The 19,864-nt window shown below is 35.0% G+C and overlaps 1 protein-coding gene across 8 annotated transcripts; it reads left to right on the forward strand.

The window, feature by feature from the left end:
- Positions 1-2,355: 2,355 nt before the first annotated feature.
- LOC111389751 (meiosis-specific protein ASY3) lies at positions 2,356-11,510 on the forward strand. Of its 8 annotated transcripts, none has more exons than XM_023014705.1 (11): positions 2,356-2,464; positions 3,252-3,329; positions 3,592-5,097; positions 5,207-5,345; positions 6,551-6,691; positions 6,819-6,882; positions 6,986-7,135; positions 7,208-7,266; positions 8,848-8,982; positions 10,000-10,091; positions 10,942-11,510. In XM_023014705.1, the coding sequence occupies exons 2-11, from the start codon at positions 3,297-3,299 to the stop codon at positions 11,011-11,013; spliced, it is 2,391 nt and encodes a 796-aa protein (XP_022870473.1). In that variant the 5' UTR covers positions 2,356-2,464; positions 3,252-3,296; the 3' UTR covers positions 11,014-11,510. The 8 variants fall into 8 exon arrangements, with proteins under 8 accessions (XP_022870473.1, XP_022870477.1, XP_022870472.1 ...); XM_023014704.1 differs by lacking the exon at positions 2,356-2,464 and adding an exon at positions 2,589-2,700; XM_023014707.1 differs by lacking the exon at positions 2,356-2,464 and adding an exon at positions 2,589-2,700 and having other exon boundaries at positions 6,819-6,873.
- Positions 11,511-19,864: the final 8,354 nt, after the last annotated feature.

The raw sequence follows: 19,864 nt of genomic DNA on the forward strand, positions 1-19,864 counted from the left end.
AGAAAAAGTCTTGAAACGCTTTTATATGGATAATGCACATCCATTGCCATCACCTATGGTTGTTCGATCACTTGATGTGAAAAAAGATCCATTTCGTCCACCTGAAGATGGAGAAAAGATTTTTGGTCCTGAAGTACCATACCTTAGTGCAATTGGAGCATTAACTTATCTTGCAAATTGCATTCGACCTGACATAACTTTTTCTGTAAATCTCCTTGCAAGATATAGCTCTACACCAACTCAAAGGTATTGGAATGGTGTTGAACATATTTTTCGTTACCTAAAAGGTACTATTGATATAAGACTGTTTTATTCTCAAAAGTCAGGATCTGTTTTAGTGGGATATGCAGATGCAGGTTATCTCTCCGATCCACATAAAGCTAAATCACAAACAAAATATGTGTTTACACGTGGAAGAACAGCTATATCATGGAGATCTGTGAAGCAATCCTGGACAGCAACATCCTCAAATCATTCTGAGATTATTGCAATCCATAAAGCAGGGCGAGAATGTGTATGGTTGAGGAATATGACCCATCATATCCAATCATCATGTGCATTGACTTCAACAAAAGATAACAATAGATAGTCCAACAATTTTGTTTGAAGATAATGCAACTTGTATCGCACAACTCAAGGGAAGCTATATCAAAGGCGACAGGACGAAGTATATTTCTCCAAAATTCTTTCATACACATAAACTTCATAAGAATGGTGACATTGATATTCAACAAATTCGCTCAAGTGACAATGTGGTTGATCTATTCACAAAAGCGCTGCCAACATCTACATTCAAGAAATTAGTTCATGAGATTGGAATGCGTCGACTCAAAGATTTTCAGTGATCAACATCAGGGGAGTAGCTGTACTCTTTTTCCTTCGCTTAGGTTTTGTCCCATTGGGTTTTCCTAGCAAGGTTTTAATGAGGTAACATTTAATTTTAATACTCCAAAATAACTGTACTCTTTTTCCTTCGTTTGATTTTTCTTCCCATTGGGTTTTTATCAAAGAAGGTTTTAACGAGACAGATATTTTATAATATGTTATTCAAGGGGGAGTGTTATAAATGGAAAGTCCATTAAAGTTAATTGGTGAATGACATTTGTACCCCTGTAGCCCTAAAAATTATTACCCTGATTCTTACCTATAAATATAGGGTTTTGATTTTCAATAATATACACAAAATTTTATTAAGTTTTCTCTATTCTCTTTTCCTCTTATTTTATAACATATATATATATTTTCATGTAACTTTGTGCACATGAGTTGGCATTCTAGTGAACCAATGCCACCTATTGCTTGTAATAAGTAAAAGTAGTTCGTTGTGGATTTACACTCGACATCTAGATTATCCCGGGCCAGCTGACATGTGCAGAGGGCTGGGCTACAACATATAATACTAGGATGCAATTTTTAATGTTACAAGTAGAAAAAGATATAGCTATATCAGAGATAATTGACTTGGATAAATCATGACTTGTGAAAGATGTAATGATAACGCTACTACTATTATTATTGTCCTAATTGCATTTGAGCTTATAATTTCAATGCAAATTATTGTTGTGATGATGGCTAACATTTATAATTTTGGAATCAATACCTAAAAGATCCATTTTCGAGTTATGATGTGGCTAGCCTTAATTAAAGTACACGAACTTTATCATTTGTTTCAAATTCATATATAAATTTTATTGTCATGCATAACCTCAAAAAGTTGATTTTTATCGAATACAAAATGAATATTCATCAATCAAATATGGCAGACCAATTCATGTGGCAAATAACACACTTACGAGACATTTAATTTAATTTTGAATAGAATTTGTTGTCTATAGAATTAATTATTGAATTATAAAAAAGTTGATGTTATATGTAATTGGGATGAATATAGTGATTTTAAAAAAAATTGAAATTGTATTAGGAATGTATTTAGAGAGGGATGGATATATAAAATTTGTGTGGATATATAGTGATAAATAAATGAATTTAATAAAGATAATATTGAAATGTGACGTGAATGACTATATATATATATATATATCCCTTGTTTGATATGCTTTATTTTATCACAAATCAATGTTTTCTACGCAGGCGTGGCCCAAGATGTCACGGCGTGTAACTTCAAAACAATTTAATGATCATACCCCAATTTAATTGAACATTGGATTTCTTGTGTCGAGGTTGGCGTGGGGTGGAGTGGTGCGCCCTGCGCACGTGAGTACATTATAACCCCCTGGTCCGTTTTGGATCAGAAGGCACAAGTTCTCTCTTTCCCGCCTCATTTTTCATTTCTCTCCTTCACAAATTTACCATCATCTCACCTCCAACCAGAGATATATCTACAATTTCCATCTACTCACACCTATTTTACAAACAGTATCGCATTCTGGAACGTTGTTTCGACATTTTGATCAGAATCTCAGAATCTGGAGCGGGTCCAATCGGTGCTACTTGGCTCGTTTTTGTAAGGAAACCCTTCCGAAATCCTCATGGTTTCTCATTGAATGTATCAGCATAATTCATCATCTCATTTCATACTTTTTGTTTAATTTATTTTTGACCACTTGTTCTGTTAGTTATTCTTATTCCTACTCACACCTATTTTACAAACAGTATCGCATTCTGGAACGTTGTTTCGACATTTTGATCAGAATCTCAGAATCTGGAGCGGGTCCAATCGGTGCTACTTGGCTCGTTTTTGTAAGGAAACCCTTCCGAAATCCTCATGGTTTCTCATTGAATGTATCAGCATAATTCATCATCTCATTTCATACTTTTTGTTTAATTTATTTTTGACCACTTGTTCTGTTAGTTATTCTTATTCTTATTCTTATTATTATTATTATTATTATTATTATTATTATTATTATTATTATTATTATTATTATTATTATTATTATTATTATATCTCGAAGCTCCTTTTCAAGAGCTTTGAAATTTTACATCGGGAGAAGTTCCAGATCTGCTCTGGATGAGAACTTGAGCCATAAAATTACTGATTCAAAACTTCAGAAGTTGATTTTGTGAATCTTCTCGGAAATATACTAGTTGCAAGCATGTAATCGTGTAACTGCTTCACTCCAGCATCACCTACTATTGATTTGCAGTAATATACTGGTTAATATACATAGAGGCATGAAGTATTAAGTAAATTCTGCTGACTTTGTTGGTTCTAGGTGACTTCTATTTACTATCATCTCTGTTTCTCCTAATATTAACGAGCCGTTATTTGGATCATTTTTATATTCCAGTCAATTGTTTAATTAGATCCTGCACATTACACTAAAGCCGTGACAATGGATATTGATAGACAGTCAAATTTTCGAGAGGTTAGTAGATCATTCTTACTCTTAATCCTCATTTAAGATGCTTTCATTTTCATTGCATGTAATTCATGCTTCTTTTGGTAATTTAGTTGGCATTTGAATTTATTGATGGATCAACTTAGTTTTCTTTTAATAATTTCAATTCGAAAAAATGCATTGTCTTTTTGGTGGTTGTGTTTTAAAAGTTCATGTTTGCTGTCACCAGTTAATGTGATAGTTTATGAAAGCTCAATATTAAACTGAGTTTCGACTGTTTAAATTTCAGGATGGAATGATGGAGTGCCAGAGTTTTGGCAGCAATTACCATCCCTCCAGTCAATCCAGGAAGGTCTCTATAGGAGTTCTTATTGATTCCGTTGCAAACTCAAAGGAGGCAGAAAAATTAACTTCTGCGAAAGAGAATTGTATTGAAGATGGCATAAAGAGCGAAGGATTTACTCCAATTGTGGAAAAACATGTGCTGGCTTCTGAGCAGGATATATCCTCTTGGGTTTCTGTTAGATCCTTCAACCAAAAAATACCTACTTCAGTGACAGTTAAAGATGCAGAACATACTCCGAGTTTCCCATCCGCTAGCAAAAGGTGCAATAAATCAAAGGTTTCAAAGAAATTATCACCAGTACATTCGGTTCAGGTTTTTGGCAGTATGACTACTGCAATAGAATCTGATGAATTCAACAAGAAGAAATTTGGTAAAGCTACCTACACAAGGAAGTCTGGGGAGATGGGTAATGCAGAGCATGTGAATAACCCTGCATTTGTGACTGAACCAGAAGTTCTGCCAGATAAAGGATTGGCAGAGGGTAAAACTAACAAATCAGAAATGGGGGGCACCGAAGTTTTGAGAATGAAACTTTGGGAGATCTTAGGAAATGTTTCTTCACCAAACAAGAAGTGCCCTAGCTCCCTGCCTGTCAATATAGGCACAAAAGATTCACATCCAAATCATGAGAGCAATAAAAAGGGTAGTCCAGTTGGAAAGCTAAGACAAAATTCAGACACAATTGAAAGTGATTCTGAAAGGCCTGATCATGCTGTCAGGAGAGCATTGACTCATTCTTTGACTTGCAAGAAAGCTCCCACTAAAATGCAATCAAGTAAAACTGGAACTTCAATACTCACATCCTACGGCAAAGAATATGCAGAGAAGAGTGTATTCTCTTTCAGTGGAGAATGGTCTGGGAAACTATATGATACTGCCAATGGTCATTCTTTGCCCTGTAAGAGGAAGAAGAATGAGAGGGAGAGTTTTGGAGTTGGTACCAATCAGATGTATTTTCATGAATGCGAAAACTCAGAGGAGAGACAGCAATCAGAAAATAAGCGAAAATCAATACCAGTTGCTCAGAAATCAACATCTGCAGGAAATAATATCTCGACCAATAACATTTCCCAGGATGAGAGAAACGGTGTATATCTTAAGCCAATAAGTGGTAATAAGAAAAAATTTACAGATGAATCTCCACTAAACATAACAACTGAGCAGTTTAGGGATGTTGTTGGAAGTCCAAAGATGAAGGAACAAGACATTGCTTTTTCAATGCTGAAGAACAGAATGGATCCTACTCTTGATCCTCAGAGCCCCACTTTTGAGATCATGTCACCTATTCTAAGTTCTTCTCTAGGCTCTCCAGCAAAAAGCAATCAGGGGAAACATCATGATCAGAGTCCCTCTGAGAGAATATATTGTACAAGGGACTTCCAAAGCTTCAAGAGTTTGTTGCATTCAAAGTCAACTCAGTACAAATCAAACGCACTGCCAGAGTTATCTGTATCCTTATCATTTCGGCCACAACAATAATAACTAAGCCACAATCATATTCTACATATTTCATGTTACATGGCTCAATAACTTTTCTTTTCCTTAATTGGAAATAAAGGATGGTTCTGGAGAAATAAAAGATTCTCCAATTATGAAATCAAGGTTGAGCTTGGAAGAAGATGTAGAAAATAGGATGTCTAATTCATCTTCTGATGAGATGGATTCTGAGAGCTCTGAAGAAAATTTAAATATTAAAGGTTACAGCAATGCTTCGACTAGTATTAACATGAGCATACATATATTCATGCACTATTCTTTTGCTGGACTATGTCAGTAAGGAGAACTCATATGGATTTAATTCCCGAGCAAATAGTATATAGTATGCTCATGCTTAGCGCATACCATGTTCAAGGAACCTGTTTGGATAGGAAAACTGATACGGATTCAAGTCCCTTGAAAATAATGTGCTTGTTTGGTTTCATTACAATGAGATTATAATGAAGAGGAGTAATGGGTTCCACGGAACGTGTGAATAATAAGTGTGTAGTAGTTGTGACTGTGTGGATGAAATTAATATTTGACTCGTTTTCAAATTATAAGGAGATTAAAATGAAACCCAAAGAACCGTAATATATAGTATGGTTGTGCTCAACACGTACCATGTTGGAACATGACACTTGGATTATTCTCATCATTGCAAGATATTTTGTTTGTTTTGTTGTGATCATGTTTTAATCATTTGAGTTCAAACTAAGACTTGTGGATAGATATACATCTATAAGGTATATTAGATTGAATTTTTCTTATCATTAAGCATGTGTAATGCTTAGATTGATGTATTACTCTCCTTACACATTCTTTAATGTGCATGCAATACTCGTAGTATGACTACAACAATAAAATTCTGACATCACTAAATCCTGATGCCTCTTGTGGGCAAATTCTGTGAAAATATAAGCATGTGCTACAGATGTCCCATTTGCATAATTAAGAGGATCCTAGATCTGTTGGATATGTTAAATTGTATCTTTCGGAAAAAAATGTTTGTGAGAAAAGGAGTTCTCAAAGCTCTGCTAACTGAATGATGGTACACATAATTACTCAATGTAGGTAGTCCTGGAGGAAGCTCATGAAGTTGCGTATGGATATAGGTTCCAGTGACAATATATAGTGTTTCTTTACTTCTCTGATTTACGGTTGGTATGGTCATGGACAGTAGTTTTATGAAATATCCTTGGCACAAAAATACTGTTTTCATTTTTTAGGTAAAAGCTAACATCTTCACGGTGGTCAGGTTTTACCTTTTAAATAAAACTTATTTGCTCGATAAGGGCATATGATAACTGATGATTTGTCTGTGATGTGGGTGGGTGGAATAACCAAGATCGCTTAGCTGCAATGGCATAGAGATAGATGATCCTCTTCTGAGTAAATACCACACTAATATTTTATGGATATGCAGGTTGCAGGGAATCGGAGCTATTATCCCCTGAAATTGGTAGTGCTAATAGACAAGAGTTTGTAAGTCTTCAGAGTGAATGGCTGGGCCACCAAGAAGGTGTTGAATTGTCCGGATTTATTCCTGCTTCCGAGTCATTTAAAGGTTTACCGATGCTAAGATCAAATAACCTTCTCCTTCTTCCTGTATTGGTCTTTTGACATGCTATCTAGAAATTGATCTCTGTCAAGTTTATGTAGTTTTTACTTTTTTCATCTGCACAAATGAATAGGAATTGAAAAAAGTAGCAAGCTTCAGGCATACTTTGAACACAATCAAGAGGACAGGTTCGTTAGGTATTTTTTTCTCCCTTGAATTGTAATGTTAATAATTTAAGAGAACATGGGACATTGCTAACTAATTTATTTTTGAATTTGATTTCCTTTGTCAAAATTTCAGTGCTATAGCTCTAATTGCTATGGCTTTAGATCGTGTTAAAACCAAAATGAAGTCTGCAACTAGCAAAAAAGCTGCTAAAATTCTGAGGTCAGCAGCTGAGGCAATACACTTGCAATTGCAGAGTGCTGAATCTCAGATCAAAACAGATCTGTAAGTGTCATTTATTTATAGGTTTACAAGTTCAAAGGTTTTATTTCTTAAGCTGAGTCTTATATGTTTCAGGGGAAAGCTGACCTGTCTTAGTGAATCGAGAAGGACAAGTGTAGAAAATAGATTTGAAGGTAATATTTCTAACAGGATAATAACTTGGTTGAGTCAATGTTCTGCATTTATTTTTTTACCTGGTTAATCAATTGTAGTGCTGCTCTCATTGCCATGAATATAAAGAGTGAAAGTCATCCCTGAAGCTCAACGGTCTTGGCCATGGCAAATTTAATAAACTCACCATAACACAGTCATGATCAGGCTCAAAATTTGGTCTATTGACAGTTTTATTGTTTCTACTTTTCTTTATCTTTTTTAACTGGAAATAAAATAGTTGTAAGCAATTAGGTTTGATCACTCACAGCATTTGCATTAAGATAAATTTTAAGCCCCTGTTTGACAACTGTTATTTAAAAACTATTTTTTCCACATTCTCATTTTCAACCATTCATACAATAAAATATTTTACGCGTAAACCCAAAAATTTTTCCTATTTTTTAACCACACATTCTCCTAAAAATCACTATTCAAAACTTTATTTTTCCCAAATAATGATTGTCAAACAGGGGCTAAGTCATTAAAAGAGACAGGAACTTGTATTTTTTTTTCTTACAACTGTTCCATTAACATCTTAGAATTTTTTACTGTGGAAGATATACCGTTAGGACTGCTTTGGCTGAATAAGGGCTTGTTTGGGAGGGATTTTTAACCCAAAAAAATTGATTTTTTGACCGTTATTTTACTATTTCAGCCGTAATTTTTGACTTTTTCTCTCATAAATGGACCCCACTTTTCTTCTAACGGTAAAAAAATCAATTCTCAAAATCCCTTCCAAACGGAGCCTAAGCTTTACACAACTCGAACTTGGCTGGCATGGGCCAGCTCTGAACATCTGTGGTGTCTGAGCCTGGTCCAGCCCATTGACAGCCATATTTGTCTGCTGGCTGATTGCTTGCGTACTGATGTGTCCATTGTGAAATACTGCTTTCTTCCACCCCTAGTCTATCCTTCCTCAAAAAAGAAAAATACTTCTTGGTTGGGAAGAGTAATGTAAAAATTTAATAATGTCAAAATTGATATTATGGAGTTCTTTTGAGTCAAAGTGAAACTGTCAGGAAAAACAGTGACGGCATTCAGCTTTTCATGATATTTGGATACAAATACATCAGCAAGAAGAGGATTCAATTATCATCATAAGAATAAAATTATGAAGTGCTCTGGTATGGAAGTTTGTAATTCACCATCTTCTAGATCATATTCTAATGATGATAACAATGATAGACCACCGCATGAAGAAACGGGTGCTTCAGTCACTTGCTTGTCGCCTCTTCCCTTAAGTTCTGGCCTGGAGGATTAACTACTTAATAAATTGGAACAATACCTGCAGTGTGCTATTCAAGAATTGCAATAATTAATAAATGCATTTGCATGATATGCTCTCAATATTTATTCATGTGGATCGATGACTGTTCCATACTGAATTGCCTGAGGTCCACAGTGTGCTATTCAAGGTATAAATAATTTCTAGATGCATTAGGACGCCAATGATGAGATATACTCTTAATATTCATTCATGCAGATCCATGACTGTTTGATGCTTAATTACCCTAGAATGCCTTTCTATTCTTGAATTATAATTGAGGGAATTGGGGATGCAGAACAACAGGAACAGCTGCACGACATATATAAAAGATTCAAAGAAGAGATCGATCAGCACCTTGTGGATTACAAAAGCTTAATTGAAGATCTAGAAGAACACAAGATTGAGCTTAAAGGAACCATGAACAAACAAAGTATGAAGTTCTAGTTTTATAACCTTTTCAACTTTCCATCATGTTTGCTTTCAATAAAATTCCTCGCACATATGTGAGTTGCAAGGAAATGTGAAAATCTTCAATTATTATCCCCATTTTTCCTTCTATCCTATTGTTCTGTAACTGTTGATAATTTACTACTATATGTTTGTTTTTACTTTATTTTCATAGTAACATTAAATGGAAATCTAGAGCAGTCATTGAATTGCTTTGGTACATATCACTCAGTTTATTTTCATAATGGTTTTCTGCAGCTTTAAGCATATTAAGAGGGTGTTTGGGAACCATTTTTATGTAAAAATGCATTTTGGAATAGTAAATTGATGGAAAATGTATGGTTGAAAAATAAGGAAAAGTTTTTGATTTATGTGTAATATTATTTTAACGAAGAATGTGTGAAAGAAAAGAAGAGAGAGAAAAATGCATTATGAAAAAAATGGGTACCAAACGGGGCTTAAGTATTTCCTTCCACAAAATATGCAACACATAAAGTAGAATAAGAATGGTCTGTCACGTATCAGATAAAAATATTATGTTGTTTAAAATAGCAGACATTGCATTTGAAGCAAATCTCAAACATTACAGTTCTTCTCTTCAGCTTTCTGTCCTCTAAATTTATTTATTTATTTATTTATTTTTTTTTTTTTTGGGTATACTTCAATAGATTACTCTTAATGTCCAAACTTTGATCGAGATATTTTTGTTTGTTCTTGCCTTAGTAAAATTGAATGAACACGTCAAAGAGGCTACAAATATACCTGGAAAGAATAAACTTTTAAATGGTGCCTTTTCTGTTTGAAACATTAGCATTAAGGCAAACTGGCAAGTATCAGAAAAGATTATGAGACAACCATTGTAATGGTTAGAGCACTTTCATCTCTTCAGTGATAGTTTGCGTTCATTTGTCTTGGACTCGATGCCATTCATCATAAGCAGGTTCATTGCTGACTACTGACAAATTCTGACATGCATATAATTTGTTTTTGAAATTCCCAGGAACAGTTCATAATAGGATTCTCTTTCAAGAGCAACAAGCAATTGATATTCAATTCAAGGATGCCCAAAAAAGAATCACAGCTGTCCACAATGTTAGTTTCTTACATTAAAAATTTGGAATAGGTGTCAGTGTCACATTCCATGTGGATTGCACAGTTTGCCTGTAATTAGGCTATGTTCCTCAAATCTTGATAATTACACTTAGATAATTAGTCAAACACTTTTATTTTGTTTTTAGTTCTCTATTCACTTTTATTTTGTTTTTAGTTCTCTATTCATTTGTACTTTGTCAAGAAGCAACAAGCAATTGATATTCAATTCAAGGATGCCCAAAAAAGAATCACAGCTGTCCACAATGTTAGTTTCTTACATTAAAAATTTGGAATAGGTGTCAGTGTCACATTCCATGTGGATTGCACAGTTTGCCTGTAATTAGGCTATGTTCCTCAAATCTTGATAATTACACTTAGATAATTAGTCAAACACTTTTATTTTGTTTTTAGTTCTCTATTCACTTTTATTTTGTTTTTAGTTCTCTATTCATTTGTACTTTGTCAAGAGTCTGAACCTTGCTAAAATAAGAAACCGTCTCTTTTACCTCTAATCACCAGTGAAAGAAAGAGAACATGATACAATAGTTTCTAAGACTTTCTCTTAGTTGAGATATCATTTCCTTATTAATATTCAAGTCCTATTGCCTTATCAGTACATCTGATTATGAACATATTCTTCTTCAATTAGGGTCAATAGCTTCTGAATAATAGGTTTGATATGTCAAGAAAGAAACTATAACAATTTGAGTTCCAGTTGTCTGTCTTTCAAACAATTGATTTTATTTTTATTTTTATTTTTATTTTTATTTTATTTATTTTTATTTTTTTTCATTTGTTGTTTAAGAGACTTGGATGTATAACAAGTGAGGTTGTTTTGTTATTATTGCAGCGGGCTAAAGAGAAGATGCTTCAGTTGAAACTTGTGATTGAAGAATGTATAAAAGAGGGCGCCTTCAGTTAATATTGCTTTTAATGTTGATGGGTAATATGGAGCTGTTGTCTAAAGTTGGATAAAGATTCCAGAAATTTCTCATGGATGCTAAGAGCCAGGTTATTTTAGTGTAAGTCCTTATTTTATGCCTAAATTGCGACCATGAAATCATTTTCCACGAGTGATTGCTCGCACATTGTAAAGAATATTCACCTCTACCAGCTAAGATCTTGCAGTAATTTTGGCTCTTCAGTAGCTTAATTAGGTTCTCTATAGATGTTCAGGTCATAAATATGCAAAGTAGTGCAATGAGCAGTAAAAATTGTGGAACCTGATTTGTTAGCCTTTGGAGCTTTATTGACTTAACACACCTCACATGAACTATTGCATGGGTGATGAGATGTTGCATTTAAACTAGAAGTGCAAGTTTCAATTTTAGGATGATAATGAACTTCACTGATGTATGGTAGCATGACTATTTTAGCCCGGGGAGAATTGGAAATGATACCATTTGAAACTTAGTAGTATGCATTTGATTGTCTCACAGAAAATGTTTATGATATGAATCTCTGCATACTTGCAACTCAAGCAAAATTGAATCTCTTTAAAATTAGAAATATCAGAGAACGTTTATTTTGGAGTATTAATGATGTCTGATGCAGGATTCCAATTCTAAGGACGGTTAATACTCTCAATTGCTTTGTATTTAGAGGTTATTTGAATTATGTAATTTAAACAATTGTTCCACCTTAGAGAGCGATGCCTTGTGATGCCCATAAAAGAATTCTGAATGATACTATACTGCTGTGCTGCCTCTAAGCAACTCACTTAGGAGTGGACAACATGAGCAAATCAAATCAGATCAAACTAGAACCGAACTAAATCGATTCTACAAAAAAAAATATTAGCACTCGTTTGATGGCCATTATTGAGGAAAAATGATGTTTTGAATAATAATTTTTTGGAGAATGCGTGGTTAAAAAGTAGCGAAAAAGGTTTTGGGTTTAAATGCAATATATTTTATTGTGTGAATATATAGTTGAAAATGAGTATGAGAATTAAATAGTTTTATTTTAAAGGGAGATAAAAATGAATATACATTTGTAAATTATTGTTATTAAACAATATTTTCTTTGAGGATGGAATTAGATGTTTATGTATTCAAATTATGACTATATTTGTTGTTTAGACTTTTGTGAATGAAGTTTATTAAACAATATTTCATTTGATGTTTGATAATTTGAAGTTGAATTTTCTTAATGTTTGATTTTTATTTTTTTTATTCAGGAATACATTACTAACTTATGAGTATAGTGATAGATTTTAATGTGCATTTATCATTTGGAAATTTAAGTAATGGAATCAGAACCAAATCAAACCAAACCTAGTCAGAATCGAATGGTTCGGTTTCGATTTGGTTCTAATTCTTAATAAATAAATAAAAATCCATTGGTTTCAGTATCAAAAGACCATTGGTCTCATTATCCCAAAATAAAATAAAAAAAACATTGATTCATAGTTCGATTCGATTATCTTGGAATCAGAACCAAATAGAACTATGTTCATTACTAAACTCACATTTTACAACTAAAGTCACCTTGGACGAAATTAATAATAAAAAATTGAAACAAGATAAGAGAAAATGGCATTATCCTTGTTATGTTATAACAAAAAATGTAAAATTTTTAAAGTTTGATCTTTCAACCAAGAAGTTAATTACGAGTATGAGTTCATATGTTTGAAAAACAGGTGCAGTGCCATCTTATGCTTTTCATTTTAAAGTACGAGTAAACGGGATGAAGGTTTTCAAGCGTGAACAAACTCCAGATATTGAAATTTAAGATTCGAACAAGCATTAAGATTTGTGCCCTTGAACCTAGTAGTAAATAGATCAACTCGAACCCACAGAACAGTAGAACTTACAGCTATATAAGTATAGACCAGGTGATTACTCTCGTTCGTATTCATGTGGAAAAATAAAAAAAGTCCATTCTTGAAGGAATTTAATTGAAACACAACGGTAGGCACATGACAGCTTTATAAAGAGATGACCCAAAGAATCGTATTCATGTGAAAAATAATAAAATAATAAAATAAAATTCATGCTACATATTCATTTTTTTTCACATCAAGTTTGATACACTTATGAGTTGATAACTTTTTCCACATTAATTATAACAATACTTTAAACAATCAATGACACAAATTTTGACACATAGGAGAATGTTAAGGAAGCTCAACCACAAGGGTACAACTAGTTTAATGAGAGAGAGAGAGAGAGAGAGAGAGAGAGAAGAGTCCTGCTAGCATGGCCCGCAAATTCATAAGAACGCTGTTGGAAATTAGAAGTGACGACCATTTAAAAGCGTAAAGTGATATAACTCCAAGCCGTTGTTAACCATCCTTGCCGAAGTGTGTCTCCTCGTCTTGCCTAGCACCAGCATAGTCAGTTGCAAAAAAATAGCAAATAAATGGGAACGACGCTCGACAATGAGTCACATATGCTGATTTCTTCAACATTCTTATACGCTTAATGCCACTCCATCTAACCTCGATTATTCATTTTACAATAAATTATACTAGAACAAGCATCAGGCGGCTAGCCACATGCTTCATAAGAAAGTAGCAAAATAATGCAATTATAAGAGCAGTACGTTCAAGTTAACTTCAGAAATGAACATATTTTTTTATCGATGAATGTAAATTTCTATTGATCAAAAATCATATACAAATACACCGGATATACCCGGACAAATCAAAGATCTAAAGACATACAAACGACAAGGATTTATTGACCCAACACTAGATACTCAAAATAAACCAAAATAATATGATACAAAGAGAACTTGATTTTGTATACATGTGTTTTAATCCGTCTCATTATGCTATCAATATATGGTTTAAAATCTTTAAAACTCATTCTATTTCGTGCCATCAAAATTTGGTAGATAGTGCAAGCAAGTTCGATTTTCTTGGCTCTGGATTGCCAAGATGTACCTCGGGCTTCTTTCTTCATCCACTTCAATGTGCTAAGTATTATTGTCATTAATCTCCTCATTCCCAACCCACCTTTTATCTATCCCCAGATGTTTGAAGTCCAAACATACTGAAAAAGTTAGTGCTGGCCTGTTTCAAGGTGTGAACCATAAAAGACACATCTTGTCGATGTTTATCAATTTATCCTTTGTAAGAAGCTTAAATTGCACAGCCAACCACAGCATGAAGGAGTGTTTTAGAGTGATGTATAGTGTTTTAGAGTGATGTATAGTCTCCAAATCTCCCCGTCCAAGTCCTTTTCTCACCCTTTCAGCCTAAAAAATTGATATGACTATCTATGGAAAATCGAACAGAAGCTGTCTAGTTAGAAAGCCTATCAATAGCAGCGTGGTCAGTGAGTTTCAGCCCTATAATCTGATTTCGAATGTCCAATAGCTTCTTGATCAAAGGAGAGTGATCTTTCCTTGCCATACATTCCCAAATACTAGCCCCACGGAGATAAATTTGATTAGTCCATTTAATTCATAGCATCTTTCTTACTATGGATATTCCAATGTGATTTTGAAAGAAGTGCTGAATTCCAGCATTTTATGTCTCTAAAGCCAAGCCCACCCTCATGTTTTGGGAAGCAAACATTACTCCAAGCAACCAACGGTTTATTAGTACCCCAAAGGAAGTTAAGGCATCAGCTAGTGATCTTTGAAGCAACCGTGGCTGGGATTGGAAAGTTGGAGAGCCAAAAACATTCCACACCTTAAATAACGACTCTTTTAAGTTCTGCTCTACTTGCATAGGATAAAGATGCCTTAGACCAACCACATATGTAAGCTGTGATTTTGTTGAGCAAAGAGTCATAAGAGCTGATTTTTAACTTTCCCACGGCAAATGGGATTCTTAAGTACCGGAATGGCATGGAACCCTTGGACATATTGGTTAATTCATAGATCTCCTCGAGCTTTTGCCCATGAATCTGAGCCGTATACAAGCTAGACTTGTTAACATATATCCTTAATCCCAACATGTATCCAAACTTAGACAAGCACTCCATCAAGATTCCAACCGAAATTGGATCTCCTTTAGCAAAAAGCATCAAATCATTCGTAAAAGCCAAGTGTGTAATCTTTAAAGGACCACATTTGGGGTGATAGTTGAACTCACTATTCTCAGTAGCTCCCTTCAACATTACTGAGAAATACTCGAGGCAAATGACAAACAAAATGGAGAGAGAGGATCACCTTGACGAAGACCCATTTGTTCCTTTACGGAATCTATGAAGACTACCCTTAAGTGCAATTGAATGTGATGGAGTAGAAATATATTCCATCACCCAACCTATGAATTTCGTAGGAAAGCCAAATCCATGAAGCATGCCCTTGAAAAAGTCCCAATTGAGCGAATCATTTGCCTTCTTAAGATCAATTTTGAGAAGGCATCTTGGAGCAACTCTCTTACGATTGTATTGCCTCAAAAGCTCTTGAGCAACATGGATATTTTCCGTCATACTCCTACCTTTCACAAACGCACTTTGAGCTTGATCCACAATGGACCCAAGGATAGGCCACAATCGAGAAGCAAGGATTTTTGTGATTACTTTGTAGAACTTATTATAACATGCGATCTGTGTATACTCACCGACAGATGTAGAGTGATTTGCCTTGGGCACCAAAGCAATGACCGTATGATTCGTTTGCTTGAGAAGAGAAGTAGAAACAAAGAATTCTTCAATTGCCGCCAAGAATTCATCACGAACAATATCCCAAAACTTCTTGAAGAAACCAGATGTATATCCATTCGGTCCCGGAGACTTATCATCACCAATATTAAAGAAAGCATCTTTAATTTCTTGCCTGGAAACATCCTGGTCAAGTAGCTTAGCATTCTCCATAGATAACACTGGTCCAAGAGTAAAAAAATCAACATCAATAGGCTCCATCAAGCTGTCTTTTCCCAGCAGTTCACTATAAAAGTGAGTGAATTCATCCGCCACCTCTTTTTGGGAAATAGTATATGAACCATTCCTTTTAAGTACAGCTGCAATGTAATTCCTTTTAGTATTTCTTTTGACAACCGAGTGGAAGAACTTGGTACACTTGTCACTATTCTTAAGATAAACACACTTTGCTTGTTGATAATAGAAACTCCTCTCCGCTTCACAAAAATTAACAGCTTCTTTTATCCAATGAGAAACACCACTTTGTAGTTGAGTGTTGGTGGGATCATTCTGTAGTTCCAATTGTGCCAATTTCAACATTCTAGTAGCATTTTCGACCTTTGAGGAGATATGTATGAAATGCTTGTCATTGAGCTTTCTTAAGAACCTTTGAGCTTTTGTAACTTTTTACATAGTATGAATTGCTTCATACCACGAATTTCATAGCTCCAACAATCTAGTACTAACTCATGAAAATTTTCACGTTTAGTCCACATATTGAAGAACCTAAACGGTTTACTCTTACTCCCATCATGCTCAAAAAGTGAAATAATGCAAGGTGAGTGATCAGAAAGGCATCCCGATGGCAAAAAATCAGCATGGGTATTAAATCCTGGTTGTACCCAAACATCATTCACCATGGCTTTATCTAGTTTGTTCCAATCTGAACTATTAATCCAAGTGTAGAAACAACAAATGGATCTCAAATCCATAAGTCCAACATTTAGACAATAATTTTCAAAATCCCTCACCTCATACGGAGTAACATCCGCTCCATTGCATTTTTCATCAAATTTAAGAACTTGTTAAAATCTCCCATAACCAACCATGGCAAAGAACAATTCAATCCAAACTCCATGATGTTGTTCCATAGTGGCCTGCGACTCACAATGTTTCTTTGCTCCTCAAGCTTTCCTTTAAGTTTATCATTACTTGTTGTCCTTGGATTTGTCCCTTGCACGTTGGTAGAGCAATCAGCCTCTGATTTAACCAAGTGATTGTTTTCGTTTGCAGGCATTGGAATTGGGGTTATACATCCACTTTTTTGCCCATGATTCGTTCCCTTTTTCTTCTTGACAACCACAGTGAATGGGAGATCGTTCTGATCTACAAGCTGTCCCTGTTGGTCAACATATTCCTCTACTTACTGTCCATGCTATGAATGATCATTCTGCCAGTCACTAGGGGCTGCCAAATCTGCCTGAACCGATTTTCCAACAGCATTCTGACCATTAGTAATAACCTGCCCCTGTTTGGCATTCACTTCAACAACCTGACCCTATTTTGCAATCTGAGTTTCAGGGCTACATGCGGCCGTTGTGTGCCCAAACATCTTGCACTTACCACAAAATTTTGGCTTATGCCCATATACTATGGATTGCACTCTTGATTTTCCTGCAGGTAAATTCTTTTCAATGGTACGAATCAAATCTTTGGATGCATCCACTTCTACAAGGACCCAACAATAAGATAGTCTCCCCTTCGTTGATGTGAGTTTATCCGTAGAAATTGGCTTCCTGATCGCCTAAGATATCTTCATCGAAGCTCTTGGATTCCAACAACCAAAGGAAGTCCCCGCAATTTAACGCAAACCGCATAGTACTCACATCGTCATCAAATTCAAAGCATTGAGGCATAATTTGTAACATGAATGGCCTACCAAATACACAATATGGACCCCCATGCAACACACTTGCCCTTAAGCTCCATTCTCAAACTTGAAAATCAACCATCCATTTTTATGAACAAAATATTTATATTCAACCTTCCATGAATTGCATGTTTGTAGTAGAGCCGTTTTCCCCTAAAATCTCTCGGCAAAATATCCAACTAAATAATAGCCCCACGAGACTTCTACGTCTTCCATATCATTTTCCTCTAATGTAACTTCACTGGGGTTATGTGCAATATTTAGTAGCTTGAATTCCTCATCAATCTTCCTATTATCTTTAAAAAGTTTAACCCATGGAGCTTCAAGTTCACTTTGATTCACCTTCTTAACATTATAATCATCTTTCCCAGCTTCTTGGAGTTTACCAATTGAGCTGGCTGAATCAGTTTCCTCATCACCAACTTTTTGAGAGAGACTTGGTGATTTAGTAAAATCTGTTGGAATAATTTTAAATGAGTTTCCCAGTTGATTGTAAATTTTACGGGTTAGATGTATGATTAATAATGATATTGTGATTGTGTCAAATATATTAAGTGATCAATTGGGTCGTTTTACACCTTAGGGTTATATTTTATATGATGTGGTAATTTAAGTATGTGGGCCAAAAATATAGGTAAACCTTAATTAGAGTTTAAATCATAATGAGACGGCTCAATAATTTTCTATATAAAGGCTAAGTTCCCTATCCTCTCCATATTGTTTTATTAGCTTGCCCTATTGACGACTAATACTTTATGAGAAGTAAGGAGGGAAAGATCTGGCCCCTATTATTCATAACCATGATATATTTCGCATGTATGAATTTGAATTATTAATTTATTATTTTGTGATTCTTGTTTTTTTAGTATGATTACCATTAAATTTCAACAATTAGTATCAAAACTTCCATGCTAAGATCAAAATCCTTCATAAAAAAATAATAATCATTGAAGAAGCTCAAAATTCAACATTTCTCCCTTCCTAATCTTCAAAATCCCCAAATTTTGTTGTTTGTTGTGCTCTTAAAAATCTCTAAATTGCTAGCCCTAATAATGAATGACGAATATCCTATTCATAGTGTCCTATTAAGTCCAGAAGTCACGATTGAAAAGTCACTAAATTAACTCTACAATTGATAAGTTCAAGTGCAAAGCAGATTCTGGATCGTTGACTGGTGGCCGCCCAATTAACGTGGAAGGCTGTCGATGTGCTTTATAAATTGCAGGAAAAAGCTGAAAATTGTAAAATAAAAAAAAATAAAATCCTAGCTCTCCGTTGATTTTCGCTGCCTCCTGCAACCACCACCTCCACTTCTGACTCTTTACTATTGATAGATAAATGCATGGCACCATTCTCATTACACATTACTGTAAAAATCATCTTCGGATTTGGTTGTTGTTTCTAGAGTTTGAAGTTACTCCTTCGAAACCAATCCGACAGAATCATCTGAATGTAAAAAATTAATCAACAGAATCCAAAAAGTAATTCGAGCCCACCGACTTCACAATGTTTCCTTAAAACGAATTTGTTGCCTTCAATGGTGCTAAAGGCGTCCAGCAATCGTTTCCCAGGATAGAACGAATTTTTGTCTCCTACGGAAGCAGCATTGCAATCTGCAGGCAATCCAACGAACTCAACGAAGTGTGTTTTACTTCGAGACAATATCAGAACGAGAGAGAGGGAATGAGATTCAAAGCACAAAAAGTTTGCAATGAAAATGGCGTAAATTTTCTGGTAGAGAGGCAGGCTATTTATAGACTTGTTCGTGGTCATTCGAACAGTCATCACCTTTCAGACAAACCTCAAAAACCCGAACAGACATGCTGTTCTTAAAAGTCGCGTCTGTTAAGTCGGTTAATAGTCGGCTAACAGTCGACTGTTTGGTCGGTAAACAGACGACTGTTAAAAAAAAACACCCGGAATAAGCCCAAAATCTAAATTTCATAATGTACCCAAGAATTGGATTATTTACAATTTGGCCCAAAATTTTAAATAAATTTTGTCCAAAAAGTTAATATAGTGCAAAGGTCTACCCACACCCGAACCTGAAATGAACCGGACCGGACTCGGGCACGTGCTCGTGCCGTGCCGACTCGAGCCAGCCGGTCTGACGGACGACGGCGGCGCACGCGTGTGGGTTTATGACCGAACCCAATAGGATATAGGTCTTTCCCCTTCCAAAGACTATTGGTACCCTTTGGGGTCCAAACTCAATTCCAAACTTTCACCTTATAAACCACACCAAAGTTTTCTAACTTTTCTATGTGGGATAAGTGTTTGGAAAATAAATTCTTCCATAATAC

This window comes from Olea europaea, unplaced genomic scaffold, assembly GCF_002742605.1.
Source record: "Olea europaea var. sylvestris unplaced genomic scaffold, O_europaea_v1 scaffold618, whole genome shotgun sequence".
Classification (NCBI taxonomy): domain Eukaryota; kingdom Viridiplantae; phylum Streptophyta; class Magnoliopsida; order Lamiales; family Oleaceae; genus Olea; species Olea europaea.